The 20,908-nt window shown below is 43.2% G+C and overlaps 1 protein-coding gene across 5 annotated transcripts in view; it reads left to right on the top strand.

The window, feature by feature from the left end:
- LOC128351690 (ATP-binding cassette sub-family C member 2-like) overlaps nucleotides 1-20,908 on the top strand; it is a 77,135-nt gene that overhangs the window by 15,142 nt on the left and 41,085 nt on the right. For 4 of the 5 annotated variants that reach the window (XR_008319979.1, XM_053311432.1, XM_053311434.1 and 1 more), the window contains 6 exons: nucleotides 1,595-1,728; nucleotides 3,078-3,255; nucleotides 5,070-5,324; nucleotides 5,612-5,677; nucleotides 17,385-17,522; nucleotides 18,597-18,743. Coding sequence is in view for 4 of the 5 variants with exons in the window: in XM_053311432.1 (XP_053167407.1) it covers nucleotides 1,595-1,728; nucleotides 3,078-3,255; nucleotides 5,070-5,324; nucleotides 5,612-5,677; nucleotides 17,385-17,522; nucleotides 18,597-18,743 (918 nt within the window). In the remaining variant the exon portion in view is untranslated. The remainder of the gene's footprint in view (nucleotides 1-1,594; nucleotides 1,729-3,077; nucleotides 3,256-5,069; nucleotides 5,325-5,611; nucleotides 5,678-17,384; nucleotides 17,523-18,596; nucleotides 18,744-20,908) is intronic. The other variant, XM_053311433.1, reaches the window with a different exon arrangement.

The raw sequence follows: 20,908 nt of genomic DNA on the forward strand, positions 1-20,908 counted from the left end.
CAGCCCTTAGGACCAGAAGTAGGACCAGTGAAAGGCAAGTTTGTTTTAGTAGAGTACGGTATTTGTGGGATGCTATTTGTCATGCTATTTGTAGATCTAATAATATCAGCCAACCACATTTGTAGATGTAAGAACTTCTGCCGTATGATCATGACCTCTCTCATCTTCACATCTGCTAGCATTCTATATGCCAACTACCTTCAGATGTTACATTGGGAAAACAGGGAGCGAGTCCATATGAACTTGAAGCTACACATAGTGTAGGTCACACACAGAACTGTCCATAGGCCCAAACTGCACCACTGTCAAGCTGCTTACAGTTTGGAAATAGATTAAGTAATGTAAGCCTACATATGTTGGATATTAGCTAGGCAACTGATAACCCCACATGGGCACTTAGCAGCCCCAGAAATAGGACCAGTCCTGGTGGGTGAATGAAAGGCAGTCTTGCTGCCCACTGTGCTTGGCCTTTAGGCACCATGACATTAGTTTGAACTGATAGTTCCTTCTCGAAGAATGGGATAAATGAACACAAATTGATCATTACTGTTAAGTGCCAAGACTTGCAGATGTGTTCAGCACATCAGAACCATGATTTTAAGTACAGGAGAACCCCATTCTTCATGGGGGGAAGATGGGCAGTGGGGGGAAGATAGTGAACCCATGAATAATGGGGCATCACAGTGAATGTAAATTAGGGGGTTAGGTTTCAACACCACCCAAAATTGCCCCCCAAATTACAAAACAGGCTAAATAAAGTGCCCTGCCGTGCTCCATTGCCCTTAAGGAGTTCAAGGATGCCCCCCAAGACTAGAAAATTGGCCGATAATAATGCCCCCCCGGTTTTTTCAAAGAATGAGCCATAAAATGGCTCCCAAACTCAAAATGGCAGCCAGAAATGACTTGAGGTAATTTCACATATACCAAGGTTGAGTGTCTATTACCCAACCGCGGATACGCGAAACCGTGGGCACTGGACCCGCGATTAACAGGGTTCTCCTGTATATGCTTGGCATCACACACATTCACATACATACATATAGAGGTGAAATTGGCATGCTTGGTGACTGATAAGAAATTAAAGGTAAATTGTGCTATCAAGTCAATTTCGACTTCTGGAGCCCACAGAGCCCTGTGGTTTTCCTTGGTAGAATACAGGAGGGGTTTACCATTGCCATCTCCCATGCAGTATGAGATGATGCCTTTCAGCATCTTCCTATATTGCTGCTGCCCGATATTGTACCAGTGGGGATTTGAACTGGCAACATTCTGCTTGTTAGTCAAGCATTTCCCCGCTGCGCCACTTAAGGTGATGGTAAGTTATTACACACAGCCCAAAAGCACTCTTTCTTTGGTGTGTTATACTTAAGCATGTTTCTAGAACTTGCTAGGAATAAACATTTTGTTACCAGTTTACATGTGCAATTCTTGGTACTGTGCTTACAAAAAGCACACCGATTCTGGTGTGGCAGATGCACATCAAAGCCACCTTGATGCCCCAGCACATTATGATCATTGTTTTAGATATAATTTTTGTTACCTGAGAAAAAAATTTCAGTATTTTCAGAATTTCTTTTGTCGGTCTAATCTACAGGCTCATAGAAGTGTAATAAAGAAGCCATCTCTGCTTTTGCCATTGTGGCAAACGTTTAAACTTTTATTGATCAAAGTTGCCATTCTGAAAGTTGCAGCTGATGTATTGGCTTTCATGAGTCCACAGATTATGAGGTAAGCTTGTATTTATGCCTTGTGTATGTTTTAAAGAGAGATATCCAATCCTTGGGCTCTTAAAAAAAAATAGATCTTTCTGTTGCTAGGTTGAAGCTCAGTGCTAACTTTCACAAATTTATCTGTATGTTGCAGAATTTATAGAGACTGTCAGAAAGAAAATACAATTTATTTGTGGTATTTGTCACCTTGCAACTAGGTAATGGTTTGAAGAAAAAGAGGAATCTGCTTTCATGTTTCCAGACATAGTCATGGAACAACAGAAGACTGATTATTCCAAACTGAAACCAACTCAGCAGGGACTGAGCTAGTGTATCTCAAAATGTTAGCCACAGATTCTGACCTCTGCTGGCTGTTTGTTGGTATTGCTTACCATATTGCATGGTCGCTTCATAAATGAAACACCGACTGGTTAACTTTTGGCTTCTAGTGTTGCCCTTCTTAGAGGGATGTAACCCTAAGCAGGAGTCCCAGGTACTTTCTTCCTGTGGGGGATACATATTTTCCTAGGCTCTGCCCGCTTAAAATGGTTTTTGCAATTCCTTGTTGACTGTATTTGATTTATATTGCCCTCTGAATAAAATCTGACTTATAGAGCTGAGAATAGTTCCATGTCAAGCGATGGCTGTTGCAGCCATTACAGGCAACTCCACAGGATTTGAGGAGGGTTATGGTCACTGAACTGGCTCCTTAAATCAGGAGAACATTCTGCAACCTGTCTACCCATCCCCATCATCTCTTCTCACTCCAAGCGCACACTCAGTCGTGGGATGCAACTGGTTAGGTACTGGACAAAACTCTTACTTAAACATGACACTTTTCTCACAGGTGATGGGTCAGACAGCTGTCTTTTTATTTCAAGCTAAACTTCCATTTCTTTGCACTTCATAAAAAAGTAAAGTGTAACCCAAGAAATGTCGACTACATTGTTTAAATGTTAAGTCAGGGCTCAATGATTCCCATAGCACCTGCAAATTTAAGTGTGTTGCCTCCTGATGAAATCAGGAGGAGGAGTAAACAAACAATATGAGGGAGCAGATGGTAATCTGGCTTCCAAATTTGTCACTGCTAGAGCCAAATAAAATTTGTTGAGGCCTGTGCTAAGTATACCAAATTTAATAAAATTAACATAACTGCTTCCCCTATGCATGTAAGCAGAGTGAAGATAAGCTAATGTTTATGGTACATTCAAGTAAAGTTCAACAAAGTTTGAGTGTATTTCCTAGGAAACATCCAGACTACGTTAATCATGACTAGAACTCTGGTGTTTAGTCATGACTTACTAGCCTGGATGTTGCTCAGTAGGTTTCATAATGGCATATTTTTAATTTTTCTTTCTTTCTTTGTAGAAAAATGATTATTACATGCGAGCATCATTCTGAGTCATACTGGACTGGTTATGGGTATGCAGTGGCACTTCTTCTTGTGGTTGTTATGCAAACCCTTGTCCACCAGCTTTACCAACGTCTTAACATGCTCACTGCTGTAAAAATTAAGACTGCAGTTGTTGGCCTAGTGTACAAAAAGGTGACTTATTGTGTCTGTGTGTGTATTATATATTCTTTCTACAGCTTGTCAAAATCAGATATTTTTGAATGAGAAACTGTTTGCATATTTGGCCAAATTACTACAAAGCACAGTCTCAAACCACAACTGAGATTATTTGTAAGTAGTTTTTCTAAAATTCCAGTGGAATTATAAACCTAAATGGTAGTCATGTAAATATAAGTGCTACTGCATGGAAGGGCATCCAACACGAGCAGCTAATTGCCCTTATACTCTGAAAGTCTCTATTATTGGGGGTACACTTGACCCCACCAGCACTAAGTCAAGACTTGGCTATTCCACAAGGCATTTGGGATTGGGTCATGTTCTTAGTTCTCTGCTCTGCCTCCAGAGGTAGATGGTTCAACTGTGCTTGACATTCTGCTGTGGAGAGAGGGGTTAACATAAGAACAGTTGCAGGGGAGTAAACCAGTTGCAGGGGAGCAATGGCAGGTGAGAGGGCACGCCCTCAACTCCTGTCTGTGGCTTCCAGTGGCAACTGGTGGGCCACTGTGCGAAACAGGATGCTGGACTAGATGGGCCTTGGGCCTGATCTAGCAGGGCTGTTCTTATGTTCTAACAGCCCTGCTGTATCAGGCCCAAGGCCCATCTAGTCCAGCATCCTGTTTCACAAAGTGGCCCACCAGATGCCACTGAGTGGAGGGCATGCCCTCTCTCCTGCTGTTACTCCCCTGCAACTGGTACTCAGAGGCATCCTGCCTTTGAGGCTGGAGGTGGCCTATAGCCCTCCGACTAGTAGCCGTTGATAGACCTCTCCTCCATGAAGTTATCCAAACCCCTCTTAAAGCCATCCAGGTTGTTGGCTGTCACCACGTCCTGTGACAGAATTCCACAAGGTGATGATGTATTGTGTGAAAAAGTACCTCCATTTGTTGGTCCTAGATTTCCCGGCAATCAATTTCATGGGATGACCCCTGGTTCTAGTGTTATGTGAGAGGGAGAAGAATGTCTCTCGATCCACTTTCTCCACACCATGCATGATTTTATAGACCTCTATCATGTCTCCCGATAGTCATCTTTTTTCTAAACTAAATAGCCCCAGGTGTTGTAGCCTTGCCTCATAAGAAAAGTGCTGTTCTTTTATGTCTGTGACAAGGCTGTCATCTGTCCTTAATGGTTATATTATTTTTTCTTTGACTATAAGGTACTTTGTGTTAGGGGAAAAAAAACTTTTTAAAATGAATGACATAACTGGGTTCCACTGAAATCAGTAGCTAACTTCCAAATACCTCCTTGTAGATATATAAGTCATATAGGTCTCTATGCAGGCAGAAAATATCCGTGGAATTCAGTTTCAAGACTGAGCTGCGTTTACCCTCTCCTTGCTATTTTTAAAAGTTTGCTTGATTTGACATTCTCAGCTTTTGGAGCAGGAGAGAAGGGGGAGACACATACTCAATTGGAAGGTGACTTTTGTCTGTTTTGTACAAATGACTATAAAATAAACATGCTTTTTGAATTGTTCCACAAATGAGTAGAAACATGAAATTTGATATAGAAATGTATCAACATGAAAAGCTACAACAATTTAAAGGCTTTAGTCTTTTTCCTTGGTGTATGCAGAGCTTCCATGGCATAGAGCTTCATTGTAAAGCTCTATGAAAAAAGTAGCTAAACTGGGTTGATTGTAGTTCACTTTAATATTAAAAACTTCTTATAAAGTTTCCCAGATAATTTAAATGAAATATGACTATCTTACACCTTGCAAATAAACAGAACTGTTACAAAATACATTTAAAAATTTTAATTGTATGATCCACTCTCCTTTGATTCAGGGCTTAACGCTATCTAGTGCTTCACGACAAAAATACACAACTGGTGAAATAGTTAACTTGATGTCAGCTGATGTCCAGCAACTCATGGAAATGACTGTCAACTTGAACCTCTTATGGTCAGCCCCTTTTCAGATCCTGCTAGCCGTGGTCTTCCTTTGGAAAGAACTGGGCCCCTCAGTACTTGCAGGTGTTGCCATGCTGCTTTTGGTTGTACCTGTAAATGCTATTGTTGCTGCAAAGGTGAAGAAACTCAAGGTAAAGAATTTCAGCTGTAGTAATACTAATAAGTTGCTGCATTATAGGAATTAGATCATTTTAATTCAGATGTCCTGAACTGATAGAGACTTATTAAATGCTATCCACCTGAACTTCTGCTTTTATGCCTTAAAAAAAAAAAGTGCAACCACCTAAAGCTATAAATGACATATTCCAGTTCTTCTTAAAACAGTATTAGCTGTGCACTTATAGGATTTATTAGTTGCAAGAAATTGAACATTTTGGATTATACTGCTTAAAGGTGTAATCTTTACTCTCTTTATCAGAAAAGTCAAATGAAGTATGCTGATCAGCGCATTAAATTCCTAAATGAAATCTTTCAAGGAATAAAGGTAATGATGATAATAGGTAATTAATTCCTCTAATTAATTTTGTTTGGGCACAAAAGATGTTATTGAGAAAGTGGGATTATATAGACATCTTGTCTAAAGACCAGTTCTAGCATGTGCCGATGCACAAACTGCATACCAATTTGTAAAGAAAATCATCCCAAATTATTAAACACACACAACTGAACAATTTGTTTAAAATTTACTTCCTACTAATAATAGAGGATTTTATTTTCATCTGGTTTTAAATTGCTGCAATGAGGAGGGACATGCTTTGAATAGGGAAGTTAATTGAGGTTCTGAAGGTGTCATACTTGGAGACGTGGTTGATATAAGTTATTTGGTGGGGGGTGGGGGTGGGAGGGAATACTTTGTGATGATACATTGTGGGTGACATCCAGAGTCCAGACCTTTAATGAAGTTGTGCTTCCATTCGTGAAAGGTGCACACAGATTCACACATGCAGTCTTTCTGCCTTGCTTGACTGCAACAATTCTTCTGTGAACAGAAGAAACGTCTGGGGTGGAGCTCTGCCTGAGCGGCAGCACATTCTTTTGGCTCCCTGCTCTAATCCTAATAACTCCCTTTGGTATAGTTATTCTCTTTTTGTTTTTAGAATTATTTTTGGTTCTACGTTTGTATGATTAACTAGGGAGTATATTTGCTTAGTTTGGATTTGTTTGGCGCAAGATGGGTAAGAAAAAACGCCCTAGAGCCTCGTCTCTTTCTCCAGCTGAAACAGAGGACTGTGGAAAGAAGCCGAAACAAACAAGGATTGATAAATATTTGGCTGCAGATGCAAGTCTGTGTTCTACTCTGCCTCTACAAAACAGGTTTGCAGTGCTTGGAACCCTAGACATTTCTACTGATGTTAATTGCTGCAATGACTCTATCGATTTGATTGAGCTTTCTGAAGGCAATAAAACTAAAGATAAAGCTAGTGACTCCATCTTGGCTGAAGCTGACTCTGTGAGCCAGTCACCACATGTGAAGGATCAAAGAACTATTTTATCTCGCTACTGTAAACTAACGGCAGACTCCTTGCGTCTTATTCTACGAAGATTAAACCAGTTGGAGTCCAAGTTTGTGGATATTGTTCACTTGTTTTCCACTCTTCAAGATAAACTTCTGGATAATTTGGCAATGTCTAATGATTCCACTATAAAGGCAACAAGCATCAAGCCTACTAAGCCTACTAAGGAGTTGTTTGCAGATGAGAGATCTAAGTTAAAACAGGCTGTGCCTAAGTTTTTTTATCCCCCTGTGTCTGATAACTTGTTTAAATGTACTTTACAACCAAATTGAATTTTCTTGACTATTTCTCATCTTCCTGAAAATTGGCACAGGTGGTCTAACAAGGTGGCCATTATTGCCTCCTTGAATTCCTTACTTTGTTGCTTTGTTCAGAGGCGAGACCTTGTTAGATTTGAATTTCTACCTGCTGTTAATTATACTCAGCGTCTTAAACTCACCTTTCAGAACAGCAGAATTCCTAATTTGCTTCTGCGCTCTAGGGCAGTGTTATCCACGTATGGTATAAGTTTACAGCGATGTTTTATCAATTCCTTGATCACTCCACTGGTCTTTAGAGCAGTTAAGCCACAGTTTTTGGCTCCACCCTCTTGCCCTGAAAATTCTACTGAGTCTTTCAAGAAAGGGTTTATTTTACATAATTCCCATGATCAAAGGTTGAATGCTTCTACTGAGGCTGCTTTAAAATGTAAATTGGCTAGTGACTTAGCTTTTTTGCATCCTGCTTTAGTTCTTAATTCTAACTCCCCTGAGCCTAAGCTTTCTCCTGATCCTACTGAAATGTTCTCAAAGTCTATTGAGGAGCTGCATTCTACTTCGGTTTTCCATGTGGATACTGCAAACGATCTTGTTGACCTGAGTGTGGACAAAGCCTCTGGACAACCATCTGTGGGTCTTCTGAATTCTTCCTTTTTGCTTCAGGACATAACTCCAGTTTTTACATCTAACCTGAGCTCGAAATTACAACCTTGTGAGAGGCTTGGCATTAGCAGTGAAGTGGTGGAGTTGCGTAAGATGGCATTGCAGGACAGTGGTCAAATTTTGGAGGTCAAGGGGGCTGGACTATCTAGTGACTTTCATCCTGAAGTTGTCCATGCCCACTGCCATTCTTCTGCGTCTAGACCATCTTCTCCTGCTGGATTAAATTGACTGATGCAGTCATCATTTTCCCTCTCTTTATTAGTCTGGAATGTTGGGACACTTAATCCCAAACTCCGAGATCCAGACTTTTTAGCCTTTATCTCGGGTTTTGGTTTGTTGGCTTTCCAGGAGACTCGAATGAAGGGTGATATCTACTTACCTGGTTACTCTTCCTTTATTTTGAATGCTACTCTTGGGCCAGGGGGTGTTAGATTAGTTGGGGGTATTGCAGTTTTGGTGTCCTCTACGCTCTGTTATAAAGCTAACATAATTGAATCTCTAGAATCAGAGGCCTTGGCTGTGTTTTTTAATGTGGGCAATTTTAAATTTATTTTGATAAATGTTTATGTTCCTCCAGCTAGCTCTCATTCTTATAAGGAGAACTCATGGACCAAGTTGGAGAAATTTATTGCAAATATTCGAACCACTTTTAGTGATATTCATCTGATTTTGGTGGGGGATTTTAATGTGCGAGTGGGTCCAGATGACACCACTATATTTGGGAAATATCCTCATTTTCCACTTCTTCCCCCAACTCCTCTTTCACTTTTGGTTAGAGAATCAAAAGACACTAGGTGTGATTTTCGGGGATTCAATCTCTTGCTACTGGCCATGAAGGAGGATTTATGGTTGCTTAATGGCTCAGTTCCTTCAGATTTTCCGGCGGAATATACGCATTGGGTGGGGGCCAAACCATCTTTAATTGATTATGTTGCTGTTTCATCCAGTATGTTGTCCAGGGTTTTGAATTTCCAGATTATCCCCAGACTTGAAAGCGATCATCACCCTATGCTTTTGAAGTTTTGGTTGGGAGTTGGCTCAAGAGGTGCAGCTGGACCGGTGGTAGGAGATTTTAGGAACATTAGTTACTGAAGATTGAGGTGGTCTGAGGAACTTGCCACGTGAGTTGCTAATGTGCTTGGGTCAGCAGAGGTGTGTAGTTTACGGGAAGCAATTATAACAGGATCTACTGGCTCCCAGAGGTGTTCAATGTTAGATCATTTTTCTTCAGTCTTAGCACTGTTGTGCCCAGTTTTTGTCACCTCAGTATATCCAAGTAAAAATTCAAATCACACCAAGTCCTTTTCTCATTCCTGGTTTGATCGGGATTGTTGCATTGCCAAAAATAACACACTTAAGGCTTTCTTAACTTATACAACAGCACCCTCTTTGGGAAATAGGCAAAGGGCGCTCTCGATGAAATCAGCCTATAAGAGGTTGCTTAGAGAGAAGAAGGCACAAGCCGTTAACAAAAACCAGCTTAATTTAATTGAGGCTGCTAAGTCTAACAATCAGTCTAAGTTCTGGAGGCTTGTTTCACCTGCCCTGACGAAAACACCTACACTTCCAGCTTCTGTGATTCCAGCTCAGGTTTGGGAACAACATTTCCTACAGCTTTATAGTAAGGCTGATAATATGGTTTATAATGCTGAACAACTAAATGGAGATACTCTTAGGTGGAACCCAGTCTCCTGTTCAGAGATTGAAAAACTTATTCAGAAATTTAGTAATGGTAAAGCCCCTGGTAGTGATAACATTTCTATTGAGGCTATCAGAGTCAATCTTGATTGGTGGGTCCCCGTTTTAGCCTTGCTATTTACTTATATAGATACAACTGCTAACATACCCAGTGATTGGGGCCTTGCTATAATAATTCCTCTTTATAAAAAAGGTAGGGTGAGGACCCAGCCAACTATCGTCCCATTAGCTTACTTAATGTTATTAGTAAAATTTACGCAAGGCATCTTTTGATAAAACTTCTAGACTGGATTGAGACAAATAACATTTTAGCTATCACGCAGGCAGGCTTTCGGGAGGGTCGTTCCACCACGGAACATGCTTTTATCCTTCAATTTCTGGCAGAGAAGTATTCTAGGTTCCCAGGTTCAGCACTTTATGTAGCATTCATTGATCTTAAAGCTGCATTTGATTCAGTTTCTAGAGAGAGACTGTGGTCTAAACTGGAAGCCCTTGGAATAGATAAAAGATTACTCAAACTTATTGTTAGTCTGCATAAGCATACTTGTTTGAAAGTTCGTTATGGCCCAACTGGACAGTTAACATCGGAAATTCCAACTTTTAGAGGAGTACGTCAGGGCTTTATACTTGCTCCTATTCTGTTCAACATCTATGTTAATTCTGTGGTTTCTTGTTTGTCCACCCTCTCTATTCATCCACCAAAGTTAGCCGATAGGCACGTCTCCATATTATTATATGCGGATGACATGGCTATTATGTCGCAGACACCTGTAGGCCTTAAGCGCGCCCTAAGACTCTTCTCATCATTTTGTAACCAAGAGTCTATTGAAATAAATTATAGTAAGACTAAAGTCTTAGTGTTCGCCAAGCGAGCTAGGCGTTATAATTGGTCCATACAAGGAAACAAGATTGAGCAGGTTAATTCCTTTAAATATCTAGGAATTACGTTTCACTCTGTTGGCTCTAGAAATGCCCATTTTAACTCCATCAGACAGTCTGCTCAAGTGGTTGTAAATCAGATCAAATCTTATCATTTTACACATGGTGCTGCTTTTATACCTGCGACAGTGAGACTTTATACAGCCAAAGTACTGCCTTTGCTCTTATATGGAGCCCAACTGGGACCTGCAAGTAATTTTGCCTTACTGGAGGCTATCCAGACTAAGTTTATTAGATCCATTTTGCAGGTTCCATGTTGTGCTCCGAATGCTGTCATCAGAAGAGAAGTTGGTCTTATTAGGGTGGAATCCTTATACTGGTGCTGTATTTTTCGATTTTGGTTAAAATTGAGTTTTGGACAGGCGGGTTTAGCCTCTTTGGCTATGAATGATGGTTTTAATTCGAGCTGGAAACGAGCTGTGTTGAGCAAATTTTCCTCTTTTGGCATCTCCATAGAGGATTTGCATACTGTAGGAATTGAGCAAGCCAGGAAGTTAGTTAAGCAACGTGTCCTGGATATAGAAGTTCAACAAGAAGGTGCTTGGCTCAAGCAGGGCTTATACTTAGGGAGTCAAGCTATTAATCTTAAACCAGCTAAATATTTTGATGTGGTGCTTGTCCCTAAATTTAGACGAGCCCTCACTTTAGCACGTTTAAATGTTCTTCCTACAGCAGTACTGGATGGCAGGTTCAAGGGAGTTCTGCTATTTTTACGTCTTTGCCCATGTGGCAAAGGGGTTATAGAATCTACCTCGCACGTTATTCTTTATTGTGATTTTTATAGGGAACCCCGTTTAAGACTTTTATCTCCTACTAGTATTTGTAAGCCCGTTTTAATAACGGGCTCTAGTGGGGGGGGTGCTGCTCTCACCTCCAGTCGCCCCCGCCGCGGCCCCCTCCACCTGATTTAGGGCCATATTGGCCCAAACAATTGCCCCTGTGGCCGCCCACCCGCCCAGCACCCCGATTCCTCCTGCCCCGCTCCCCCCCACATGATTAAAGGCCAAAATGGCCCAAACGATTGCCGCCGCGGCCGCTGCCGCCGACCGTCCACCCGACCTCCCAGCTGCCCGATTCCTCCTCCTTACCCGGTTAGCAGTCCTCTGCCCTGGCCCACGTCAGTTGGGCGCTCTGTAACGAAATTCTGAATAGGAGAGAGGAGCTCTCAAGCAGAGTTCCTCTCTCTACAAAGCCTCTCTCCGAACTGGTGTTTTGGGCCATAGCGGCAGTTCGAGCTGAGGATTTACACAGAGAGGAGCTATTTTTGCGAGCTCCTCTCTCCTATTCAAAATATCGTTTCAGAGCGCCTGAATGACGTGGGCCAGGGCAGAGGACTGCTAACCGGGTAAGGCGGGGGCTTTTGGGGGGCCATTTAGGCCCTTAATCATGTGGGGGGGAGCGGGGAAGGAGGTATCGGGCAGCTGGGAGGGCGGGTTGGCAGCGGCGTCATCAATTTTTTTGGCCATTTAGGCCCTCTATCAAGTTGGGGGGGCAGCAGGGAAGGAGGTCTCGGGCAGCTGGGTGGGCGGGGGGCGGTTGGCGGCGACGGCCGTGGAGGCAATATTTTGGGCCATTTTGGCCTTTATTCATGTGGGGGGGGAGCGGGGAAGGCGGGATCGGCCACCTGGGAGGGTGGGTGGATGGTTGGCGGCGGCCGCGGAGGCAATATTGGGCCTCCGCGGCCGTGGGGGGGGGGGCAGCGGGGAAGGCGGATTCGGCCACCTGGGAGGGCGGTTGGTGGCGGCCGACGCGGCGGGAAACATTTGGGGCACTTTTGTCCATTTAGCCAACATGGCCGCCCGTCTCTGGGCAGCCGTGTCTTTTTGGGCCGATCTGGGCATGCGCTCCGCGCATGCCCAGAATGGCCCAAAAAGACACGGGCAGCACGGCCACACGCTTAAGGCTTTTATGGTATAGGATGTTAGACAATTTGCCTGGCCGGTCTGATGAATTTTATTTAAATTATCTTTTAATTAATGAGGACACTGATATTATTTCTGTTATGGCCAGGTTTTGTTATATTATTTGTAAAATACATACTGGTTTATTGTAAATGTTTGCTGGTCAATGACCGAATAAACTTATAACTAAAGGTAATGATGATAATAGGTAATTAATTCCTCTAATTAATTTTGTTTGGGCACAAAAGATGTTATTGAGAAAGTGGGATTATATAGACATCTTGTCTAAAGACCAGTTCTGATTTTTGTGGTGTTTATTATATTTATATACCACCTAATATGTGCATCTCTAGGCAGTTTACACAATGTAAAATCCAATATAAAACAACAGTTAAAACAATTCCACAGAATAAAAATTTAAAACAAACAGTTTGACATTGATTTCAGTAAATAGCCTGTGAAAAGAGGTGCATCTTGAGCATCTTTCTAAAAGCAAACCGAGAAGGAGAGGCTCTTGTTTTGACAGAGAGCATATGTGGTGAACACCATTGTTGAACTGGGACCAGCACAGAGCCCAAAGGGCTAAGCTTACGTCTGTATCTGGGATTGTCATTTTGCAAGAAACTAGAGTGTGAACTTTGGCTCTGTTGAGCCAAAATAACTAATGAAATTGTTTATTCAAGGCCTGACAAGAGGGGAAAAGACTCGCCCCTCCCTGCTCCGAGAATTGTTTATGCATTGTGCTATGCCAAGGGTAATCGTGGGACCCAGCTTGAAATTTGCAAATGTTGAGAGTAATCATACTTAGACAGTCTTGGGAAGCAACACATAGATATCAGTACCTGTGTTTGTATACGTATACACACACACACACACACACACTCTTAATTGCTGAAACTCTTTGCAGGTTATCTCTTAACACATTTCTTGGGACTAAAAGGCACCAACTCTGCTTCGAGCTGACCACAAACCTGTCAATCTGGACAGAGACAGGAATGTTTTGAGAACATCAAAAAGGGATACAGCTCCATCTGATTCAGTAGACAAGTGTCACTAAGGGACAGGCAAGGTGCTTCCTACCTGTCCATCCCTGCCCCACTGCTTTCTCTCCTTCAGTGCTTTCCTAAACTGTGGGTGCGGGCTGCAGCATTCCTGCTTGCAGGCCCATTCAGCGTCAGCACATTCATGGCCAATGCAAACGGCATGCACACATGTCGACCATGGGTGTGGTGATGCTGAATGGGGATGCAAGCAGGAATGCTGCAGTCCCACACCCATGCTGTTTTGGAGAGTCCTGGTGGGGAAGATGCAGTGGGGCAGGGATGGGCAGGTAGGAAGCACCTTCCCTGTCCCTTAAAGTGACCCTTTTGCCTTCCGAACCAGGGGAAGGGAAATCAGTAGTTTAGTAACTGTTTCCACTTCCAACTGCTCTGTCAACTCTTCGGCCTTGGGGAGCAGCTCCAACGACCCACAGAATCTGGCCTTGCTCCTCTGCAATGCCAGTTCAGTTCAGAATAAGACCAAAATTGTCCACGATCTGATCATGGATGAGGGAGCTGACCTGGCATGTATAACTGAGACCTGGTTGGGGGAGGCGAGTGGTCCAGTGTGGGCTCAGCTTCTCCCACCAGGTTACTCTGTCATGGAGCAGGCTAGGGGAAGTGGGCGGGGTGGGCGCGGAGTGGCTGTGGTCCATAAGAATACCTTTCTCTTACCAGGGCCCCTGTGAGACAGCTGACTTATACTGAGTACATATTTTTGGGGCTGGGAACTAGGGATTGATTGGGGATTCTGTTGGTGTATCGTCCACCCCGCTGCCCAACTGATTCCCTAACTGAGCTGACGGAGCTGGTCGTGGAGTTGGTGTTGGAGTCTCCTAGACTTTTGGTGCTGGGGGACTTCAATATCCACTTTGGGGCTGGCTTGTCTGGTGCGGCTCAGGAGTTCATAGCGGCCATGACAACTATGGGACTATCCTAATTAGTTTCTGAACCAACTCATGTTGCCAGCCATGCACTCGATTTGGTTTTTTGTTCGAATCAGGGGAGTGTTGCGTGGGTGGGGGATCCAGTGCTTTTCCCATTGTCGTGGACGGACCACTACCTGGTTAAGGTTGGTCTAACAGTTGCAATCCACCCCTGCAGGGGTGGTGGACCTATTAGGATGGTCTGTCTGAAAAGGCTGCTGGACCCAGTGGGATTTCAAAAGGCCTCGGAGGAATTTGACATTGGTGCGGCCGGTGATTCTGTCGATTCCCTGGTGGGAACCTGGAACAGGGAACTCAACAGGGCAGTAGACATGATTTCTCCTAAGCGTCCCTTCCGACCTGCTGCAAAAATGGCCCCTTGGTATACTGAGGAGCTGCGGGGGCTGAAGCGGTTGGGTAGGCGACTAGAGTGCAAGTGGAGGAGAACTCGGTGCGAATCTGACAGGATACAGCATGTGACCCATTTGAAGGCTTATGCAGTGGCAGTGCTCACAGTGAAAAAAAGATTCTGGTCTGCGCGCATTGCGGCTGCAGGTTCACGATCAGCGGAGCTATCCCGGGTTGTGAGGAGTTTGGTTTCTGCTCCTTCTACTTCCAATCAGTCCCTGGAGTTGCTCTACTGTGATGCCTTTAATGGGTTCTTTGCAAATAAGATCTCCTGTATTCAGAGGAGGTGTCCAGCAATCCCTCTTGCAGTATTAGACTGGATCAGTTTCAATCTGTGACTCCTGAGGATGTGGACAAGCTGCTTGGGGCTGTGAGGCCTACCACCTGTTCTCTGGATCCATGCCCGACTTGGCTGCTTCTATCTAGCAGGGAGATTGTTGGAGGTGGCCTAGTTAACATCATAAACGCATCAGTGAGGGAGGGTGGGGTGCGCCCCTGTCTGAAGGAGGCAATGGTTACACCGCTGTTAAAGAAGCCTTCCCTGGACCCCTTAGCGATGGATAATTATAGGCCAATCTCCAATCTCCCTTGGTTGGGCAAGGTAATTGAGAGGGTGGTGGCCGACCAGCTCCAGGCAGTCTTGGAGGAAACTGAATATCTAGACCCATTTCAAGCTGGCTATGGGGTTGAGACAGCCTTGGTCAGCCTGATAAATGACCTTTACCAGGGAATCGACAGAGGGAGTGTGACTCTGCTGGTTCTTCTGGATCTCTTGGCTGCGTTAGATACCATCAACCATGGTATCCTTCTGGATCGCCTGGGGGAGTTGGGGATAGGGGGCACTGCCTTGCAGTGGTTCCGTTCCTATCTCTAGGGTAGTTTCCAGATGGTGAAGCGTGGTGACAGTTGCTCCTTAAAACGGGAGCTGTTATATGGAGTTCCTCAGGGCTCCATTCTGTCACCAATGTTTTTTAATATCTACATGAAACCGCTGGGTGAGGTCATCAGGAGGTTTGGTGCTAGGTGTTATCAGTATGCTGATGACACCCAAATCTACTTCTCCTTTTCATCTTCAGGAGATGGCACTCATTCTCTAAATGCCTGCCTACAGGCAGTATGGGCTGGATTAGGGAGATCAAATTGAAGCTGAATCCAAGCAAGACGGAGGTGCTCATTGTGGGAGCTCAGAATCTGGGGGGTGAGTTAGATCTTCCTGTGCTGGATGGGGTTACACTCCCCCAGAAGGAGCAGGTGCGCAGCTTGGGAGTACTCCTGGACCCAGGCGTCACCCTGGTATCTCAGGTGGAGGCCATGGCCAGGAGTGCTTTCTATCAGCTTCGGCTGATTCGACAGCTGCACCCATTCCTCGGAGAGGATGACCTCAAAACAGTGGTGCATCAGCTGGTAACCTCCAGGCTTGACTACTGCAATGTGCTCTACGTGGGGCTGCCTTTGTACGTAGTCCGGAAACTTCAGTTAGTTCAGAATGCGGCAGCCAGATTGGTCTCTGGGGCAACCCGGAGAGACCATATTATGCCTGTCTTGAAACAGCTACACTGGCTGCCAATATGTTTCTGGGCAAAATACAAAGTGCTGGTTATTACCTTTAAAGCCCTGAACAACTTCGTTCCGAGATATCTTAGAGAGCGCCTTCTTTGTCATGATCCCCACCGCACATTAAGGTCATCTGAGGAGGTCCATCTCCAGTTACCACCAGTTCGTTTGCTGGCGACTCAGAGCCGGGCACTCCCAGCAGAAATTTGTAATCTTAATTCCTTACTGACCTTCAATAGAGCCCTAAAAACCCATCTGTTTGACCTGACCTTTTGGGGTTTTTAATTAGTTTTAATTGTTTTAATGCTAACCTGATTTTCAGGGTTTTAGTTGTTATGATAGTTTAATAGTTTTTTAAGATTTTTTTTACATTGGTGTTCATATTTATATTTCTGTTTTAATTATTATTGGTTTTAATGGTTTCTGTTTTTGATTGTAAACCGCCCTGAGCCTTTTCGGAAGGGCGGTATAAAAATCGAATGAATGAATGAATAAATAAATAAATAAATTTGTGGCTCATTTCTGGCAAAAATACCTCACCCCCTGTTTTTAGAGGCATTTTTTTTCTTTGGGAGGCATTCCTGGGCACATGGGGGACCCATGGTGCATGCCACAGTAAGTTCAGGGCCATTTTCAGGCTTTAAAAAAAAATTCCCTCTACCCTGGCACCTAACCTCCCTTTCCCCATAGCTCTAATGACTTGTATCTTGCGGTTCCATTACTCACAGTAGTAGGCAAGGAACGGAACCCCCACGACTAACGAGGTTCTTCTCTAATTTCTTTGAAACCTTTCTATAGAGGAATCTTTTTCAAAATAGGCACTTATCTGAGAAGATTGTGTCCTCTTATAAATAAAACAAATGCTAACCTTCTTAGCAGTCTATGCAGCATTTCCATAGATGGCTTCTTTAGAGTTGCAGCCGTGTCCGCATGCTCTATTCCCACCAAGTTACTAATCTCCTGTAGAAGCCTTTCTGCAGGTTTGATAGAATGAACTTTGACACATTGCCAGCCACAGTTGGCTGAGCCCGTGTGCCAGAAGCTTAGACAGGAATGGGCTACTGGATTGTTCTGTGTAAGGTATGGAAATGCTTCTGGTTGTCTGGCTGTGCTGGAGTAGGCTTGCCTTGCAGTAGCAATGTGGTGGTGGTGTGAGAGTTCTGCCAAGTACACATGTGGGCCTGTTGCAGCCTGTGAGCTTTTTATATTATATAAAATATTACTTCTAAAAAATTGAACAAAATTTGCATAAGTCTGAACATATGTTCAAATTCATGGGTTTTTTGCTTAGATTCTAAAACTGTATGCCTGGGAGCCTTCATATCAGAAAAAGATTGCAGAAATCCGGGAAAGAGAAATAGATGTTTTGAAGTCTTCTGGATACCTGACAACATTTTCCATGCTTACACTGACTTGTATTCCTTTCCTGGTATGTTTTTAAAGAAATAATATTTGAATGTATTTGGTAATTGTATATTGTATGCTGCCTTGGATGTTGGGTAACTGTTTATAAAGTAGTTATGCCATTGTGAAAAGATTATTGTACATGTCCAGTTTTAGCATGTGCCGATGCACAAACTGCATACCAATTTGTAAAGAAAATCATCCCAAATTATTAAACACACACAACTGAACAATTTGTTTAAAATTTACTTCCTACTAATAATAGAGGATTTTATTTTCATCTGGTTTTAAATTGCTGCAATGAGGAGGGACATGCTTTGAATAGGGAAGTTAATTGAGGTTCTGAAAGTGTCATACTTGGAGACGTGGTTGATATAAGTTATTTGGTGGGGGGTGGGGGTGGGAGGGAATACTTTGTGATGATACATTGTGGGTGACATCCAGAGTCCAGACCTTTAATGAAGTTGTGCTTCCATTCATGAAAGGTGCACACAGATTCACACATGCAGTCTTTCTGCCTTGCTTGACTGCAACAATTCTTCTGTGAACAGAAGAAACTTCCACTGATGGAGCACTGCTCTGTTAAAAATCTGGATGCCACCCATGTATTTAGAAGCTAGTTGTAATGTATCTTATTCTAGTGCACTGATAAGTTTGCAACCTCACATCTAGTATTAAACATAGAAGTTCTATTTCAGCCTTGCAGCCTGGTCCTATCTATGCTTTAGCATCTGCTGCAGTTCTGGTGTCATCCTTTGCCAGTAAATGTGCAGATCCACATTGTTTGTAAAGTTGCATTTTTTTTCCTAAACATCAAGATCTTAAACCTTGCTAGTAAACTAAATTAAGTGAAATGGTAGTTAGGACCCAAAGGAGATATCCTAGCTCTATTTTATTTTGAGGCCGTCTGTCAAGAAAATGTTAACAACAAAAAAGAAAAAACCAGGAGGTGGGGTGGTAGAGGGAGGGCTGTGTGTTAATGCTAGTAGGTCTTTTTATTAGGATTAAACCAAAGCAACTTTTCACTTAGTTCTACTTGAGTATACAGCTAAAATCTGTGAAATGGAGTAGAAAAAACCGTGAATTGTTTCTTCTAAAGGTGTCTTTGGCAACATTTGGAGTCCATTTTCTTTTGGATGAAGAAAATATTCTAACTGCAGCTAAAGTTTTCACCTCTATCTCTCTGTTTAATATTTTACGACTGCCTTTGTTCGATTTACCGACAGTGATTTCTGCCATAGCCCAGGTAAGTATATATTCTATAAGTATTAATAAGGAAAATGTGTGGTACTTAGTGTTGTCCATGCTTTTTCTCTTACAGCTAATGATTAAGATGCATTGGTATCTATCACTTGGTCAGATTAGGCCACATGATAGGTATGGATTTTCCAAAGTGATTGGGCTTGTACATTCCACCCCCTCCCAAAATATTTTGTAGTTCATATTAATGAAAATATGTTCCTTGTAGCAATAGTAATGATATTTGTTATAGCTCATAAAGAAAAGCCAAACAAGATTAGACCTTTTAACTGGTGCTGGCAGCAAGCCTTTTTGTCTATATACAATTCTGTGTTATCCAGTGTAAAGAACTGAGTGTTCTTACCAGTCCTGTACATTTCCTGACAAAAGGAAAAACCTAGTTACCACTGTACCTCCATGCTGTATTAAACCCCATAACTTGAAGCCATTCCAGGATAACTTGATACTAATTAATTACTCACACTTGGCAGCAGAGAGAAGAGAAGTTTTCCAGGGTTCATTCAGAACCCTGTATGATTACAAAATTGAGGCAATCTAGCTGTGATGGCAGCAAATCTGTTTGTTTGAATCCATGCCACACCCTATCAAGTGAGAGGAGTATTTGATTGTCAGAGCTACACAACAGAAGTCCTTGCTTCCCCAGGCAAGAACGTTTTCTTCTCAGCAAGGCTCCAACACTGAAGGAGTGTTTGGTTACTGGGAAGCCAGGGGCATGTGGAGGGAATAGGCAGATTACCGCATAGGCAATAAAGGCAATTGCCTACAGCGGCAGAGGTAGAGTTCAGCTCCCCTCATCCACTCCCCACATCCATTTGAAACTTGATTGGGTGCAGCATAGATTTAAACAAACAGATCTGCGGCCATCACAGGTAGATTGCCCCAAATACTTCTCTTTTGGGAACACTTTGAATAAACCCTGGAAAGCTTCTCTTCTCTCTTAGTCCACTTTACTCTGCTGCCAGGTGTGAGTAATTAATTAGAATCAAGTTTATCCTGGAGTGGCTTCAAGATAAGGGGTTTAATACAGCATGAAAGTAGTGATAACAACCTGGGCTTTCCATTAGGGGTGTGCATGGAACCATATGGCCTGGTTCGGTCCGGCCCCCAGTGAGCCCCCGGTCCTGTCCAGTCCCGGACCGGTCTGCAAACTTTTTTTTTTTAAAAAAATGTAAATTAAAAGTACATACCTGTAGCCCCTTCGGGGGGCTTGTTGTAGCTTCGGGGTGGGGGTGTCCGCGAGGGTTCCTTCTTGCCCCACCGGTCTCTCTCATCACCGCCACGGCCGGGTCAATGTAGCCTTTTTGCCCTTTCCGGCCTCCGTAAACGCGAGCGGTCGCCATTTTGGCCGCCGCTGCTCATGCACAAATGCCCTCTGTGAGGCCCCCAGCAAAAAAAGTTTGCAGACCTGCCGGACCGGACCGGTGGTTTGGTTCCAGTCTGGACAGAACCGAGGGTGGGGTTCGGTTTGATCACAAATCCACGAACCCCCAGACCGAACTTTTGGCCTGCCGACCGCCGGACCGGTTCTGCACATCCCTACTTTCCATCTGCTATGGAAGAGTTTGTTTGCTCATGGTGCTTAACCTTCTATAGGCAACAATAGGAGCAGCTCTATGTACAGTTCTCTGAAATGCAGCTGTAGTGTACTGCAGAATCAGGAGTCGGATGACTGTAATGCAAGCAGACTACGTGGCAGTAGACTTGAATCACGACATACTTTTAGACTAAATGAAACCACTTCCTTGATGCAGGGAATGAATTGCCTCTGCTAACTTGACAAAGAAGCTTTGAAACTGGTGGCTCTCTTCTATTTAACATGATGAAGGGCAACTGTCCCCTATTAAGTACAGCATAGCATCCCTGCCTATGGCTATTGTTGGTGTCTCCCTTGGGTCTTTTAAAAATTGTGTGCCCTTTTTGAAGAAGTGGGGAACCATTTTCTCATTACTATTTTTTCTCTGTAAGCCACTTGGTTGAAAAGTGTTATATAAATGATCTAAATGCATTAATAATAATAACAATAACAATAACAATAACAACAACAACAACAACAACAACAATAATAATAATAATAATATGTAGTTGGGGGTACCATTGGAGGCATTCTTATCAGTGACCATGTCACAGATATTAGTCTGTTTTCAATCTCAG

The sequence above is a fragment of the Hemicordylus capensis genome, chromosome 3 (genome assembly GCF_027244095.1).
Source record: "Hemicordylus capensis ecotype Gifberg chromosome 3, rHemCap1.1.pri, whole genome shotgun sequence".
NCBI lineage: Eukaryota > Metazoa > Chordata > Lepidosauria > Squamata > Cordylidae > Hemicordylus > Hemicordylus capensis.